The sequence below is a fragment of the Triticum dicoccoides genome, chromosome 1A, assembly GCF_002162155.2.
Source record: "Triticum dicoccoides isolate Atlit2015 ecotype Zavitan chromosome 1A, WEW_v2.0, whole genome shotgun sequence".
In the NCBI taxonomy this organism is placed as follows: domain Eukaryota; kingdom Viridiplantae; phylum Streptophyta; class Magnoliopsida; order Poales; family Poaceae; genus Triticum; species Triticum dicoccoides.
In genome coordinates this window covers 550,701,947-550,721,381 of record NC_041380.1, presented here as the reverse complement: position 1 = coordinate 550,721,381, position 19,435 = coordinate 550,701,947, and the positions used below count along the sequence as shown (strand labels likewise).

At 34.8% G+C, this 19,435-nt stretch overlaps 1 protein-coding gene across 1 annotated transcript; it reads right to left on the bottom strand.

Moving 5' to 3' along the window:
* Positions 1–2: 2 nt before the first annotated feature.
* LOC119355047 (poly(rC)-binding protein 1-like) lies at positions 3–18,164 on the bottom strand (the record flags this gene model as incomplete). Its single annotated transcript, XM_037621833.1, has 4 exons — positions 3–113; positions 17,673–17,765; positions 17,854–18,039; positions 18,156–18,164. Coding segments are annotated over 4 exons (399 nt in total), but the record flags the coding sequence as incomplete, so codon positions are not given.
* Between the last annotated feature and the right edge of the window lie 1,271 nt (positions 18,165–19,435).

The following is a 19,435-nucleotide window of genomic DNA, read 5'->3' as shown; positions in this document are numbered from 1 at the left end:
ATCCTTGCTCCTGGCGCAGGAGATGCGTGGAGTTGCCATTGTGCACAAGCTGCAAGTGTTGGCGCCCACCTTCTGAGGCCACCGCATGCCGCACGAGCCACCACACCATCGCACTGCACATGCTCCTCGACGAAGAGTCAGAGCGCAGCCGAACTAAAGCTCATAATCCACCATAAAATTTGGTTCAAGATCACAATCGCGTAACTAAATCCAAATTTTTCCCTAGTTTATTAAAAAATTATTTATCCATCAATATAATAACCAACATACTCACCTACCAGGCCTAAATTTACATTATCTACCGAACATCTTTTACTAGCATGTCAAGATGCCAAAAACCTAACTAAATCCAACCAAAACCTCATAATCCACCGTAAAATTTGATCAAAAGATCACAATCACCTAACTAAATCCAAATTGTTCCAAACTAAATTAAATATATGTTTATCCACCAATATAATAATCACCATGCTCATCTACTAGACCTAAAATCTCATAATCCATCGAACATCCTTGAGTATCTTCTGAAGACACAATCACCTAACTAAATTCAACTAAAATCTTACAAATCACAGAGAAATTTGGTTCAATATCACAATCACCTAACTAAATCCAAATTGTTCAAGATTAATTAATCCATTAAACATCTTTGACTATCTCCTCAAGATCACAATCAACCAAATCCATTAAAAATATCATAATCCACCATGAAATTTGTTCAAGACCACAATCACCTAACTAAATCCAAATTGCTCCATGTTCACTAAAGATCCATTTATCTACTACACCTAAGTTCACATAAACCACCGAACATCTTTTACTAGCTCGTCAAAACCACTACCTAACAAAATCCAACCAAAAACTTTATAATCCACCATAAAATTAGGTTCGAGACACAACTACCTAACTAAATCCAACTAAAATCTCATACATCACGAAGAAATTTGGTTCCATATCACAATCACCTAAATAAATCCAAATTGTTCAAAATTAAGAAATACATGGAACATCTTTGGCTGTCTCCTCAAGATCACAATCAGCTAACTAATCTACCATAAAATTTGGTTCAAGATCACAATCACCTAATTAAATCCATTTTTTTCCAAATTTATTAAAAATTTATTTATCCATCAATATAATAACCAACATGCTCACCTACCTGACCTAAATTCACATAATCTATCAAATATTTTTTACTAGCACCTCAAGATCCCAACACCTAACTAAATCCAACAAAAACCTCATAATCCACCATAAAATTTGGTCAAAAGATCAAAACCACCTAACTAAATTTAAATTATTCCAAACTAAATTAAATATTCGTTTATCCACCAATATAGTGATCACCATGCTCATCTACTAGACCTAAAATCTCATAATGCACCGAACATCCTTGACTATCTTCTGAAGACACAATCACCTAACTAAATCCAACTAAAATATCATAAATCACCAAGAAATTTGGTTCAATATCGCAATCACCTAAATAATCCAAATCGTTTAAGATTAATTAATCCACCGAACATCTTTGACATCCCCAAGGACACAATCACCTAACTAAATCCAACAAAACCTCAAAATCCACCATAAATTTGGTTGAAAAATAACAATCGCCTAACTAAATCAAAACTGTTCCGAACTAAATTAAAGATCTATTTATCCACCAATATGATAATTACCATTCTCATCTACTACCCCTAAAATCTCATAATCCATCAAACATCTTTGACTATTCTCAAGACAGAATCACCTAACTAAATCCACCTAAATTCTCATCCAGCCTGAAATTCGGTTCAGTATCACAACCACCTAACTAAATCCAAATTGTTCAAGATTGATTAATCCACCAAACATCTTTGACTATCTTCTTAAGATCACAATCAAGTAACAAATCCGCCAAAAATCTCATAATCCACCATAAGATTTGGTTCGAGATCACAATCGCCTCCAAATTCTTCTAAATTTATTAAAAATTCATCGATCCACCAATATAATCAACATGCCCACCTACTAGATCTAAATTCACATAATCCATCGAACATCTTTTACTAGCTCGTCAAAATCACAATCACCTAACTAAATCCAATCAAAACCTAATAATCCACCGTAAAATTAGGTTAAAAGATTACAATCACCTAACTAAATCCAAATTGTTCCAAACTAAATTAAATATCTGTTTATCCACCAATATAATAATCACCATACTCATCTACTAGAGCTAAAATCTCATAATCCACGAAACATCTTTGATGATCATCTCAAGACATAATCACCTAACTAAATCCAACTAAAATCTCATAAATCACACAAAAATTTGGTTCAATATCACAATCACCTAACTAAAACCAAATTGTTGAAGATTAATTAATCCACCAAACATCTTTGACTATCTCCTCAAGATCAGAATCAACTAAATCCATTGAAAAATCTCTTAAGCCATCATGAAATTTGTTCAAGATCACAATCGCCTAAATCCAAATTGCTTTGTTTACTAAAGAAGTCGCTACTTCCTTGAGATTGAGGTTTTTTCTACCTCTAATGGCTTCTTTATTTCCTAAGGGAAGTATATCCAAGATCTTCTTGCTCGTGCTGCTCTTACTGATGAGCCATTGTTGAGACTGCTATGGAGCTCAACATCCACCTTTGTGTCCACCTCCGCTCCTTGTAAGTCCGCATGGGCATCCGTTGCCTGGTGGCGGGTTGCTATGTGTGTTGTCTTGATCCCACATCCCATGTTCCCTTGCTGGGCGACACCATAACCACACGCTCAAGCAGCACCAATGGCGAGCAAGAGCTCGGACAATCGGCGCATACCTGGATTTTACCCAGCGCATACCTGGATTTTACCCACGGGACGCGCCCGAGAACACGGCGCTACCTATCGTTAAGGGCAAGGGCGCATAGTAGGAGAACATTGAATGCTTAATCAAGTGCGTGACACAAAATACGCAAACAGGACAAGGACACCAAGCTGGATCAGTCGGGAACGGAGAGCGCACAGGCACGTGGGATGCTGAATCAAGTCCATCTGCTGCCACTACCCCAGTCTTTCCGTCTCTGTTGCCTTGTTTACCAGTAATTTTCGGTAGTGCATCATCGCCTTGAGTCACTTGTGTGGCCCTCATCTCTATCCACCAATATAATAATCAACATGCTCACCTACTAGACCTAAATTCACATAATCCATCGAACATCTTTTACTAGCTCGTCAAAATCACAATCACCTAACTAAATCCAACCAAAACCTTATAATCCATCGTAAAATTAGGTTAAAAGAACACAATCAGAGAACTAAATCCAAATTGTTCCAAACTAAATTTGATATCTATTTATGCACCAATATAATAATGCCATGCTCATCTATTAGATTTAAAATCTCATGATCCACCAAAAATCTTTGATTATCTTCTCAAGACACAACCACCTAACTTAATCCAACCAAAATCTCATAAATCAAAGAGAAATTTGGTTCAATGTCACAATCACCTAACTAAATCCAAATTGTTTAGGATCAATTAATACACCGAATATCTTTGAGTATCTCCTCAAGATCACAATCAACTAACTAATCTATCAAAAATCTCATAATCCACCATAAAATTTGGTTCAAGATCAAAATTGCCTAACTAAATCCAAAATTTCCAAGTTTATAAGGAATTTATTTATCCACCAATGACCAACGTGCTCACTTACCAGACCTAAATTCACACTAGACCTAAATTCACATAATCTACCAAACATCTTTTACTATTTCATCAAGATCCCAATCACCTTACCTAAATCCAACCAAAACCTAATAATTCACCTTAAAATGTGATCAAAAGATCATAATCACCTAACTAACTCCAAATTGCTCCATACTAATCCTGAATTAAATATTTGTTTATTCACCAAGTGTGGAATGATGATGTACGAGATAGAGTTGGGGTAGCACCGATTCAAGAGAAGTTTGTCCAACATCGTCTGAGATGGATTGCGCATAATCACCGCAGGCCTCCGGAAGCGCCGGTGCATAGCGGACGGCTAAAGCGTGCTGATAATGTCAACAAAGATCGGGGTAGACCGAAATTGACATGGGAGGAGTCCAGAAAGAGAGATCTAAAGGACTGGAGTATCACTAGAGAACTAGCGATGGACATGGGTGCGTGGAAGCTTGCTATCCATGTGCCAGAACCATGAGTTGGTTGCGAGATCTTATGGGTTTCACCTCTAGCCTACCCAACTTGTTTAGGACTAAAGTCTTTATTGTTGTTGTTGTTGTTGTCCATCAATATAATAATCACCATCCTCATCCACTAGACCTAAATTATCATAATCTACTGAACATCTTTGACTATCTTATGAAGACACAATCACCTAACTAAAACCAACTAAAATCTCATAAATCATCAAAAAAATTGGTTCAATATGACAATCACCTAACTAAATCCAAATTGCTTAATATTAATTAATCCACCGAACATCTTTGACATCTCCCCAAGATCACAGTCTACTAACTAAATCCATTGAAAATCTCATAATCCCCCATGAAATTTGTTCAAGATCATAATCGCCTAACTAAATCCAAATTGCTCCATGTTTACTAAAGATCCATTTATCCACCAATATAATAACCACCATGCTCACTTACTAGACCTAAATTAACATAATTCACCAAACATCATTGACTATCTCGTCAAGATCACTGTCACCTAACTAAATCCAACAAAATTGTAAATTCCACCATGAATTTGGTTCAAAAATCACAATCACCTAACTAAATCCTCATTTTACAAACTAAATTAAAGATCTGTTTATGCACCAATATAATAATCTAGACAATATCTTTGACCATATTCTCAAGACACAATCACCTAACTAAATCCACCAAAAATCTCATAATCCATTGTGAAATTCGGTTCAGCATCACAACCACCTAACTAAATCCAAATTAGTCAAGATTAATTAATCTGCCAAACATCTTTGACTATCTCCTCTATATCACAGCAAATAACTAAATCCATCAAAAATTCCATAATCCACCGTGAAATTTGGTTCAAGATCACAACCGCCTAACTAAATTCAAATTTACCTAAGTTTCTTAAAAAAATATTTATTTACCAATATAATAACCAACGTGCTCACCTACTAGACCTAAATTCACATAATCCACCGAACATCTTTTACTAGCTCGTCAAGATCACAACCACCTAACTAAATCCAAATCGTTTCAAACTAAATTAAAGATTTGTTTATCCATCTATATAATAATCACCATGCTCATCTATCATACCTAAAATCTCATAATCCACCAAACATTTTTGACTATCTTCTCAAGATTAAATCACCTAACTAAATCCAGCTAAAATCTCATAAATCACCGAGAAATTTGGTTCAATATAACAATCACCTAACTAAATCCAAAAAAATTAAGATTAATTAATCCACCGAACATCTTTGACTATCTCCTCAAGATCGCAATCAACTACACAAATCCATCTAAAATCTCGTAATCCACCGTTGGTTCAAGATCACAATCGTCTAACTAAATTCAAATTGCTTCAAGTTTATTGAAGATCCATTTATCCACCAATATAATAACCATCCTGCTCGCTCACTAGACATATTAATCCATCGAACATCTTTGAATATCTTGTCCAGATCACAATCACCAAACTAAATCCAGCAAAAACCTTATAATCCACCATAAAATTACGTTAAAAGATCACAATCACCTAACTAAATCCAAATTGATCCAAACTAAATTAAATATATGTTTATTTACCAATATAACAATCATCATGCTCATTTACCATACCTAAAATCTCATAATCCACTAAACATTTTGATTATATTCTCAAGACACAACCACCTAAATAAATCCACCTGGAATCAAATAAATCACCGAGAAATTTGGTTCAATATCACAATCACCGAACAAATCCAAATTTTTCACGATTAATTAATCCTCCAAACATCTTTGACTATCTCCTCAAGATCTCAATCAACTAATTAAAAATATTTAAAATCTCATACTTACCATGAAATTTGGTTCAAGATCGCAATTGCCTAACTAAATTCAAATTACTCCACGTTTACTAAAAATCCATTTATCCACTAATATAATAACCACCATGCTCACTACTAGACATAAATTCTCACAGAATCCTTCAAACATCTTTGACTATCTCGTCAAGATCACAATCACCTAACTAAATCCAACCGAAACATCAAAATCCACCATGAATTTGGTTAAAAGATCATAATCACCAAACTAAATTCAAATTGTCTCAAACTAAATTAAAGGTCTGTTTATCCACCAATATAATAGTCACCCTGCTCACATACTAGACCTAAAATTTTAAAATCCACTAAAATATCTTTAACCATCTACTCAAAATCATGATAACTTAACTAAATCCACCTAAAATCACATAAATCATCGTGAAATTCGGTTCAATAACACAATAGCCTAACTAAATCCAAATTGTTCAAGGTTAATTAATCCATAGATATCTTTGAGTATCTCTTCAAGATCACAATCAACTGACTAAATCCATCTAAAATCTCGTAATCCACCATAAAATTTGGATTAAGATCACAATCGCCTAACTAAATCCAAATTTTCTCAGGTTTATTAAAAAAATTACTTATTCACCAATATAATAACCACCATGCTCACCTACTAGAGCTAAATTCACATAATCCACCGAACATCTTTTACTATCTCGTCAAGATCACAATCACCTAACTAAATCCAACCAAAACCTCACAATCCACCATGAAATTTGGTTTAAATCACAACCACATAACTAAATCCAAAATGCTCCAAACAAAGTTAAGGATCTATTTATCCACCTATATAATAATCATCATGCTCATCTCCCATACCTAAAATCTCATAATCCACCGAACACTTTTGACTATCTTCTCAAGATTAAATCATGTAACTAAAATTCACCAAAAATTCCATAATTCATCATGAAATACAGTTCAATATCACAATCACCTAACTAAATCCAACAAAAACCTCATAATCCATCATAAAATTTGGTCAAAAGATCAAAATCATCTAACTAAATCTAAATTGTTCCAAACTAAATTAAATATTTGTTTATCCACCAATATAGTGATCACCATGCTCATCTACTAGACCTAAAATCTCATAATCCACCAAACATCCTTGACTATCTCCTAAAGACACAATCACCTAACTAAATCCAACTAAAATATCATAAATCACCAAGAAATTTGGTTCAATATCGCAATCACCTAAATAATCCAAATTGTTTAAGATTAATTAATCAACCGAACATCTTTGACATCCCCAAGATCACAATCACCTAACTAAATCCAACAAAACCTCAAAATCCACCATAAATTTAGTTGAAAAATAACAATCGCCTATCTAAATCAAAATTGTTCCAAACTAAATTAAAGATCTATTTATCCACCAATATGATAATTACCATTCTCATCTACTACCCCTAAAATCTCATAATCCAGCAAACATCTTTGACTATTCTCAAGACAGAATCACCTAACTAAATCCACCTAAAATCTCATCCAGCCTGAAATTCGGTTCAGTATCACAACCACCTAACTAAATCCAAATTGTTCAAGATTGATTAATCCACCAAACATCTTTGCCTTTCTTCTTATGATCACAATCAAGTAACAAATCCGCCAAAAATCTCATAATCCACCATAAGATTTGGTTCGAGATCACAATCGCCTCAAAATTCTTCTAAATTTATTAAAAATTCATCGATCCACCAATATAATCAACATGCTCACCTACTAGATCTAAATTCACATAATCCATCGAACATCTTTTACTAGCTCGTCAAAATCACAATCACCTAACTAAATCCAATCAAAACCTAATAATCCAGCGTAAAATTAGGTTAAAAGATTACAATCACCTAACTAAATCCAAATTGTTCCAAACTAAATTAAATATCTGTTTATCCACCAATATAATAATCACCATACTCATCTACTAAAGCTAAAATCTCATAATCCACGAAACATCTTTGATGATCATCTCAAGACATAATCACCTAACTAAATCCAACTAAAATCTCATAAATCACACAAAAATTTGGTTCAATATCACAATCACCTAACTAAAACCAAATTGTTCAAGATTAATTAATCCACCAAACATCTTTGACTATCTCCTCAAGATCAGAATCAACTAAATCCATTGAAAAATCTCTTAAGCCACCATGAAATTTGTTCAAGATCACAATCGCCTAAATCCAAATTGCTCTGTTTACTAAAGTCGCTACTTCCTTGAGATTGAGGTTTTTTCTACCTCTAATGGCTTCTTTATTTCCTAAGGGAAGTATATCCAAGATCTTCTTGCTCGTGCTGCTCTTACTGATGAGCACATTGTTGAGACTGCTATGGAGCTCAACATCCACCTTTGTGTCCACCTCCGCTCCTTGTAAGTCCGCATGGGCATCCGTTGCCTGGTGGCGGGTTGCTATGTGTGCGGTCTTAATCCCACATCCCATGTTCCCTTGCTGGGCGACACCATAACCACACGCTCAAGCAGCACCAATGGCGAGCAAGAGCTCGGACAATCGGCGCATACCTGGATTTTACCCACGGGACGCGCCCGAGAACACGGCGCTACCTATCGTCAAGGGCAAGGGCGCACAGTAGGAGAACACTGAATGCTTAATCAAGTGCGTGACACAAAATCCGCAAACAGGACAAGGACACCAAGCCGGATCAATGGGGAACGGAGAGTGCACAGGCACGTGGGATGCTGTATCAAGTCCATCTGCTGCCACTACCCCAGTCTCTCCATCTCAGTTGCCTTGTTTACCAGTAATTTTCGGTAGTGCATCATCGCCTTGAGTCACTTGTGTGGCCCTCATCTCTATCCACCAATATAATAATCAACATGCTCACCTACTAGACCTAAATTCACATAATCCATCGAACATCTTTTACTAGCTTGTCATAATCACAATCACCTAACTAAATCCAACCAAAACCTTATAATCCATCGTAAAATTAGGTTAAAAGAACACAATCACCGAACTAAATCGAAATTGTTCCAAACTAAATTTGATATCTATTTATCCACCAATATAATAATGCCATGCTCATCTATTAGATTTAAAATCTCATGATCCACCAAAAATCTTTGATTACCTTCTCAAGACAAAACCACCTAACTTAATCCAACCAAAATCTCATAAATCACGGAGAAATTTGGTTCAATGTCCCAATCACCTAACTAAATCCAAATTGTTCAAGATCAACTAATACACCGAATATCTTTGAATATCTCCTCAAGATCACAATCAACTAACTAATCTATCAAAAATCTCATAATCCACCATAAAATTTGGTTCAAGATCAAAATTGCCTAACTAAATCCAAATTTTCCAAGTTTATAAGGAATTTATTTATCCACCAATAACCAACATGCTCACTTACCAGACCTAAATTCACACTAGACCTAAATTCATATAATCTACCAAACATCTTTTACTATTTCATCAAGATCCCAATCACCTTACCTAAATCCAACCAAAACCTCATAATTCACCTTAAAATGTGATCAAAAGATCATAATCACCTAACTAACTCCAAATTGCTCCATAGTAATACTAAATTATATTTGTTTATTCACCAAGTCTGGAATGATGATGTACGAGATAGAGTTGGGGTAGCATCGATTCAAGAGAAGCTTGTCCAACATCGTCTGAGATGGATTGCACATAATCACCGCGGGCCTCCGGAAGCGTCGGTGCATAGCGGACGGCTAAAGCGTGCTGATAATGTCAACAAAGGTCGGGGTAGACCGAAATTGACATGGGAGGAGTCCATAAAGAGAGATCTGAAGGACTGGAGTATCACCAGAGAACTAGCGATGGACAGGGGTGCGTGGAAGCTTGCTATCCATGTGCCAGAACCATGAGTTGGTTGCGAGATCTTATGGGTTTCACCTCTAGCCTACCCAACTTGTTTAGGACTAAAGTCTTTGTTGTTGTTGTTGTCCATCAATATAATAATCACCATCCTCATCTACTAGACTAATCTACTGAACATCTTTGACTATCTTATGAAGACACAATCACCTAACTAAAACCAACTAAAATCTCATAAATCATCAAAAAAATGGTTCAATATGACAATCACCTAACTAAATCCAAATTGCTTAATATTAATTAATCCACCAAACATCTTTGACATCTCCCCAAGATCACAGTCTACTAACTAAATCCATTGAAAATCTCATAATCCCCCATGAAATTTGTTCAAGATCATAATCGCCTAACTAAATCCAAATTGCTCCATGTTTACAAAAGATCCATTTATCCACCAATATAATAACCACCATGCTCACTTACTAGATCTAAATTAACATAATTCACCAAACATCATTGACTATCTCGTCAAGATCACTGTCACCTAACTAAATCCAACAAAACTGTAAAATCCACCATGAATTTGGTTCAAAAATCACAATCACCTAACTAAATCCTCATTTTTCAAACTAAATTAAAGATCTGTTTATGCACCAATATAATAATCTAGACAATATTTTTGACCATATTCTCAAGACACAATCACCTAACTAAATCCACCAAAAGACTCATAATCCATTGTGAAATTCGGTTCAGCATCACAACCACCTAACTAAATCCAAATTAGTCAAGATTAATTAATCTGCCAAACTTCATTGACTATCTCCTCTATATCACAGCAAATAACTAAATCCATCAAAAATTCCATAATCCACCATGAAATTTGGTTCAAGATCACAACCGCCTAACTAAATTCAAATTTACCTAAGTTTCTTAAAAAATATTTATTTACCAATATAATAACCAACATGCTCATCTACTAGACCTAAATTCACATAATCCACCGAACATCTTTTACTAGCTCGTCAAGATCACAACCACCTAACTAAATCCAAATAGTTTCAAACTAAATTAAAGATCTGTTTATCCATCTATATAATAATCACCATGCTCATCTATCATACCTAAAATCTCACAATCCACCAAACATTTTTTACTATCTTCTCAAGATTAAATCACCTAACTAAATCCAGCTAAAATCTCATAAATCACCAAGAAATTTGGTTTAATATAACAATCACCTAATTAAATCCAAACAATTTAAGATTAATTAATCCATCGAACATCTTTGACTATCTCCTCAAGATCGCAATCGACTACACAAATCCATCTAAATTCTCGTAATCCACCGTTGGTTCAAGAACACAATCGCCTAACTAAATTCAAATTGCTTCAAGTTTATTGAAGATCCATTTATCCACCAATATAATAACCATCCTGCTCGCTCACTAGACATATTAATCCATCGAACATCTTTGACTATCTTGTCAAGATCACAATCACCAAACTAAATCCGGCAAAAACCTTATAATCCACCATAAAATTACGTTAAAAGATCACAATCACCTAACTAAATCCAAATTGATCCAAACTAAATTAAATATATGTTTATTTACCAATATAATAATCATCATGCTCATTTACCATACCTAAAATCTCATAATCCACTAAACATTTTGACTATATTCTCAAGACACAACCACCTAAATAAATCCACCTGGAATCAAATAAATCACCTAGAAATTTGGTTCAATATCACAATCACTGAAATCCAAATTTTTCATGAATAATTAATCCTCCAAACATCTTTGACTATCTCCTCAAGATCTCAATCAACTAATTAAATCCATTTAAAATCTCATGCTTACCATGAAATTTTGTCGAAGATCGCAATTGCCTAACTAAATTCAAATTACTGCATGTTTACTAAAAATCCATTTATCCACTAATATATTAACCACCATGCTCACTACTAGACATAAATTTTCACAGAATCCTTCAAACATCTTTGACTATCTCATCAAGATCACAATCACCTAACTAAATCCAACCGAAACATCAAAATCCACCATGAATTTGGTTAAAAGATCACAATCACCAAACTAAATTCAAATTGTTTCAAACTAAATTAAGGTTCTGTTTATCCACCAATATAATAGTCACCCTGCTCACATACTAGACCTAAAATCTTAAAATCCACTGAACATCTTTAACCATCTTCTCAAAACCATAATAACTTAACTAAATCCACCTAAAATCACATAAATCATCGTGAAATTCGGTTCAATAACACAATAGCCTAACTAAATCCAAATTGTTCAAGGTTAATTAATCCATAGATATCTTTGAGTATCTCCTCAAGATCACAATCAACTGACTAAATCCATCTAAAATCTCGTAATCCACCATAAAATTTGGATTAAGATCACAATCGCCTAACTAAATCCAAATTTTTTCAGGTTTATTAAAAAAATTACTTATTCACCAATATAATAACCACCATGCTCACCTACTAGAGCTAAATTCACATAATCCACCGAACATCTTTTACTAGCTCGTCAAGATCACAATCACCTAACTAAATCCAACCAAAACCTCACAATCCACCGTGAAATTTGGTTTAAATCACAACCACATAACTAAATCCAAAATGCTCCAAACAAAGTTAAGGATCTATTTATCCACCTATATAATAATCATCATGCTCATCTACCATACCTAAAATCTCATAATCCACCGAACATTTTTGACTATCTTCTCAAGATTAAATCACGTGACTAAATTCACCAAAAATTTCATAATTCATCACGAAATACAGTTCAATATCACAATCACCTAACTAAATCCAACAAAAACCTCATAATCCACCATAAAATTTGGTCAAAAGATCAAAATCACCTATAACTAAATCTAAATTGTTTCAAACTAATTAAATATTTGTTTATCCACCAATATAGTGATCACCATGCTCATCTACTAGACCTAAAATCTCATAATCCACCAAACATCCTTGACTATCTCCTGAAGACACAATCACCTAACTAAATCCAACTAAAATATCATAAATCACCAAGAAATTTGGTTCAATATCGCAATCACCTAAATAATCCAAATTGTTTAAGATTAATTAATCAACCGAATATCTTTGACATCCCCAAGATCACAATCACCTAACTAAATCCAACAAAACCTCAAAATCCACCATAAATTTGGTTGAAAAATAACAATCGCCTAACTAAATCAAAATTGTTCCAAACTAAATTAAAGATCTATTTATCCACCAATATGATAATTACCATTCTCATCTACTACCCCTAAAATCTCATAATCCATCAAACATCTTTGACTATTCTCAAGACAGAATCACCTAACTAAATCCACCTAAAATCTCATCCAGCCTGAAATTCAATTCAGTATCACAACCACCTAACTAAATCCAAATTGTTCAAAATTGATTAATCCACCAAACATCTTTGCCTTTCTTCTTACGATCACAATCAACTAATAAATCCGCCAAAAATCTCATAATCCACCATAAGATTTGGTTCGAGATCACAATCGCCTCCAAATTCTTCTAAATTTATTAAAAATTCATCGATCCACCAATATAATCAACATGCTCACCTACTAGATCTAAATTCACATAATCCATCGAACATCTTTTACTAGCTCGTCGAAATCACAATCACCTAACTAAATCCAATCAAAACCTAATAACCCACCATAAAATTAGGTTAAAAGATTACAATCACCTAACTAAATCCAAATTTTTCCAAACTAAATTAAATATTTGTTTAACCACCAATATAATAATCACCATACTCATCTACTAGAGCTAAAATCTCATAATCCACAAAACATCTTTGATTATCATCTCAAGACATAATCACCTAACTAAATCCAACTAAAATCTCATAAATCACACAAAAAAAAATTTCAATATCACAATCACCTAACTAAAACCAAATTGTTCAAGATTAATTAATCCACCAAACATCTTTGACTATCTCCTCAAGATCAGAATCAACTAAATCCATTGAAAAATCTCTTAAGCCACCATGAAATTTGTTCAAGATCACAATCGCCTAAATCCAAATTGCTCTGTTTACTAAAGAAGTCGCTACTTCCTTGAGATTGAGGTTTTTTCTACCTCTAATGGCTTCTTTATTTCCTAAGGGAAGTATATCCAAGATCTTCTTGCTCGTGCTGCTCTTACTGATGAGCACATTGTTGAGACTGCTATGGAGCTTAACATCCACCTTTGTGTCCACCTCCGCTCCTTGTAAGTCCGCATGGGCATCCGTTGCCTGGTGGCGGGTTGCTATGTGTGTTGTCTTGATCCCACATCCCATGTTCCCTTGCTGGGCGACACCATAACCACACGCTCAAGCAGCACCAATGGCGAGCAAGAGCTCGGACAATCGGCGCATACCTGGATTTTACCCACGGGACGCGCCCGAGAACACAATCCATCGTAAAATTAGGTTAAAAGAACACAATCACCGAACTAAATCGAAATTGTTCCAAACTAAATTAGATATCTATTTACCCACCAATATAATAATGCCATGCTCATCTATTAGATTTAAAATCTCATGATCCGCCAAAAATCTTTGATTATCTTCTCAAGACACAACCACCTAACTTAATCCAACCAAAATTTCATAAATCACAGAGAAATTTGGTTCAATGTCACAATCACCTAACTAAATCCAAATTGTGCAAGATTAACTAATATACCGGATATCTTTGAATATCTCCTCAAGATCACAATCAACTAACTAATCTATCAAAAATCTCATATTCCACCATAAAATTTGGTTCAAGATCAAAATCGCCTAACTAAATCCAAATTTTCCAAGTTTATAAGGAATTTATTTATCCACCAATAACCAACATGCTCACTTACTAGACCTAAATTCACATAACCTACCAAACATCTTTTACTATTTCATCAAGATCCCAATCACCTTACCTAAATCCAACCAAAACCTCATAATTCACCTTAAAATGTGATCAAAAGATCATAATCACCTAACTAACTCCAAATTGCTCCATACTAATACTAAATTAAATATTGTTTTATTCACCAAGTCTGGAATGATGATGTACGAGATAGAGTTGGGGTAGCACCGATTCAAGAGAAGCTTGTCCAACATCGTCTGAGATGGATTGCGCATAATCACCGCAGGCCTCCAGAAGCGTTGGTGCATAGCGGACGGCTAAAGCGTGCTGATAATGTCAACAAAGGTCAGGGTAGACCGAAATTGACATGGGAGGAGTCCATAAAGAGAGATCTAAAGGACCGGAGTATCACCAGAGAACTAGCGATGGGCAGGGGTGCGTGGAAGCTTGCTATCCATGTGCCAGAATCATGAGTTGGTTGCGAGATCTTATGAATTTCACCTCTAGCCTACCCAACTTGTTTAGGACTAAAGTCTTCGTTGTTGTTGTTGTCGTTGTTGTTGTTGTTGTTGTTGTTGTTGTTGTTGTTGTTGTTGTCCATCAATATAATAATCACCATCCTCATCTACTAGACCTAAACTATCATAATCTACTGAACATCTTTGACTATCTTATGAAGACACAATCACCTAACTAAAACCAACTAAAATCTCATAAATCATCAAAAAATTGGTTCAATATGACAATCACCTAACTAAATCCAAATTGCTTAATATTAATTAATCCACCGAACATCTTTGACATCTCCCCAAGACCACAGTCTACTAACTAAATCCATTGAAAATCTCATAATCCCCCATGAAATTTGTTCAAGATCATAATCGCCTAACTAAATCCAAATTGCTCCATGTTTACTAAAAATCCATTTATCCACCAATATAATAACCACCATGCTCACTTACTAGACCTAAATTAACATAATTCACCAAACATCATTGACTATCTCGTCAAGATCACTGTCACCTAACTAAATCCAACAAAACTGTAAAATCCACCATGAATTTGGTTCAAAAATCACAATCACCTAACTAAATCCTCATTTTTCAAACTAAATTAAAGATCTGTTTATGCACCAATATAATAATCTAGACAATATTTTTGACCATATTCTCAAGACACAATCACCTAACTAAATCCACCAAAAAAACTCATAATCCATCGTGAAATTCGGTTCAGCATCACAACCACCTAACTAAATCCAAATTAGTCAAGATTAATTAATCTGCCAAACATCATTGACTATCTCCTCTAGCCTACCCAACTTGTTTAGGACTAAAGTCTTTGTTGTTGTTGTTGTCCATCAATATAATAATCACCATCCTCATCTACTAGACTAATCTACTGAACATCTTTGACTATCTTATGAAGACACAATCACCTAACTAAAACCAACTAAAATCTCATAAATCATCAAAAAATTGGTGCAATATGACAATCACCTAACTAAATCCAAATTGCTTAATATTAATTAATCCACCGAACATCTTTGACATCTCCCCAAGATCACAGTCTACTAACTAAATCCATTGAAAATCACATAATCCCCCATGAAATTTGTTCAAGATCATAATCGCCTAACTAAATCCAAATTGCTCCATGTTTACTAAAGATCCATTTATCCACCAATATAATAACCACCATGCTCATTTACTAGACCTAAATTAACATAATTCACCAAACATCATTGACTATCTCATCAAGATCATTGTCACCTAACTAAATCCAAAATGTTCCAAACAAAGTTAAGGATCTATTTATCCACCAATATAATAATCATCATGCTCATCTACCATACCTAAAATCTCATAATCCACCGAACACTTTTGACTATCTTCTCAAGATTAAATCACGTAACTAAATTCACCAAAAATTTCATAATTCATCACGAAATACAGTTCAATATCACAATCACCTAACTAAATCCAAATTGTCCAAGATTAATTAATCCACCAAACATCTTTGACTATCTCCTCAAGATCACAATAAACTAAATAAATGCATCAAAATCTCGTAATCCACCATGAAATTGGTTCAAGATAATAATCGCCTAACTAAATTCAAATTGCTTCAAGTTTATTAAAGATCCAGTTATCCACCAATATAATAACCACCATGCTCATTTACTAGACATAAATTTTCATAATCCACCAAACATCTCTGACTATCTCGTCAAGATCACAACCTAACTAAATCTCCACTTCATCTCCATTTGTAGAACCTTATTTTCATAATCATCCCATGGGCATTAGTGACACCCTTGGGTTTTTGTTAAACATTTTGAGTAACAGAGATTCTTCCCAAGTCCTATGATTTATGCGACTAGCATGGCTAAGCATTACTATGGAGAAAAGGGAGAATAATAAAAAGGATAATTACGAAGATGAAAGGAGTATGAGTTCTATTTCTAGTTGAGCAAAATTAGAACTTGGATTTTAATTTACTTGGTAAATCATAAGAAAAATGAAAAAAATGCAACAACAAAACACATCACGCAGTGCTAAGTTATTAAGGAAATTCAATGGTAAATTATGCCAGGTTCAGCCAACAAATTTATGTTAGACTTTGCAATAAGAATTTTGCAAACCTATATAGCTCCAGATTGACCTGCATGGATTTTAGTCTCACCACCCTTACCAATAACCAGACCCACCTGAAATAAGATAAAGAAGTTAAGAATGGAATTAATAGACAAGGTTTTTTACCACCAAAGAAACTAAAGTCGGTGAAATAATATCAGCTGGGAAGCTTACAAGAAACCCTCATTGCTATATTGGGGCGTGGTATGATTTTCAAAGTCTGACAAACAAACCCAGTTCTAGAAAGCAGACAGTTTACCTTGTTAGCAATTTGCATCTGGAATTGCTCAACACTAGGTTGAGGTGCATTGTACTTCCAATTAGAGATAGTGCCAAATGAGTTAGCATCAACCTGCAGAAGGTCACATGACAAGCATGGTTGAATAATTGGATGCACAACTCAATGTGAAGTCCTGACCATAAAAAGGATATCACAGTACCTCTGCAAGAACATCACTTATCAATTGCTCAGCTCTGCTTATCTGGTTAGGAGTGCCCGAAAGATCAGCCAATCTTGTCTGTGACCTGGATTGAACATCCATGTCCCTTGTTACTTGGATCTTTGCCCCTGACTGAAGTTGGATATGCTTTATAGTTTCTCCAGAATTTCCAATGATAACACCAACCTAAAAGAAGTTACGAACATTATCAGTTAACCGAGCAAAAAAAACTGCACTTCATGCAACCTTGTATAAACTGCAAGAATGCAAAAAACAAACGAGTAAACTCCCAAGTAGCATACCTTCCATTTGGGATATCAATCTTTTTTGTTGTACTACCACTCTGGTATCCACCACCATATGAAGAATACGGATGTGTTTCCTTGAGAAGATAAGGGTGGGATGGAAGAACCATGGCCTGGAAACAAAACAACAACTCATTATATTACTGATAGCTGCAGATCTGTTGAGTGAGAAGAACAACCTTCATGTGGACAACAGAAAACATGACAATAATATCAGTACATAAGTAACAAACTAATAACGTTCAGAGCTGACTGAAAATATTACTGGAAATCACATCATCTATGTACTACATGAGATAATCAAATATTTGGCTATGTGCCGATAGACAATCATCAACGCAATATGTTACCTTTTTTGCATGTTAAAAAGGAACCGCAGAAACTATTGTCATTTGTTGCATCTAGCAGACAGGGGCCAATTCCACAAGACATTGAATAAAATATTACATGATATAGCAGAATCAAACTATGGATACTATTGATCATTTACACAAAATATATATGGCAGAATTACTAACAAACTCTACTAGTAATATTTTTCCGCGAATACGCAAGAGCTTGCGTGTCATTTCATTGATAGATAGAGCTTGTAATAACATTGGAGCTCATTATATGGAGATATAAACTTCCTAGCGAGGATAAAGGAATTGGTAGGCGTTTTCTTGTTGCCTAGATCCTAGTACGGTTAAGCTTCACCTAGGCAGGCTATTTCTTCCACTGCTTCCTAAATCACATGGATCGCATAGCAATACTCAGCAGGTAAGGCCCACTTGGCGGCGAGAGAGAGAAAAGGGAGAGGATGACGGGCGAAAGCCAGCTGTGTAGTATGTATATGTATAAATTTCATGTAGATTTGACGAGAAACTAGAGATATTAGCTTTTGACTTGGGTTGGGTTTGATTTGTGGGGTACAGACAACGGCAGCAACCATGTCATTGGTTTATTTGGCCGGAATCTATATGATCGTTTGAATTAGTTGGTTTCGGCTAATAATTGAAAGCTGCCAATGTTTTTTTTTCAATGTATGCATGATGGATTTATCAAGTTCAATGTGTGTGCGCTGGATTTAGCTCAATGTATGTGTACGTTGTGCTTACGGGCAAAGTGTTCAATGAATTGCGTGAACAAAATGTAAATTGCAGGGATTCAAGTTTAGGGAATCTGCTAGAGATGTTCTAAGCATATTATTCCAATCCTATGCCCAATGCATCCAAACAACTAAGAAACTATAACAAGATTGTGATGCCAACATCCTTATGCTATACAGTACCATATCA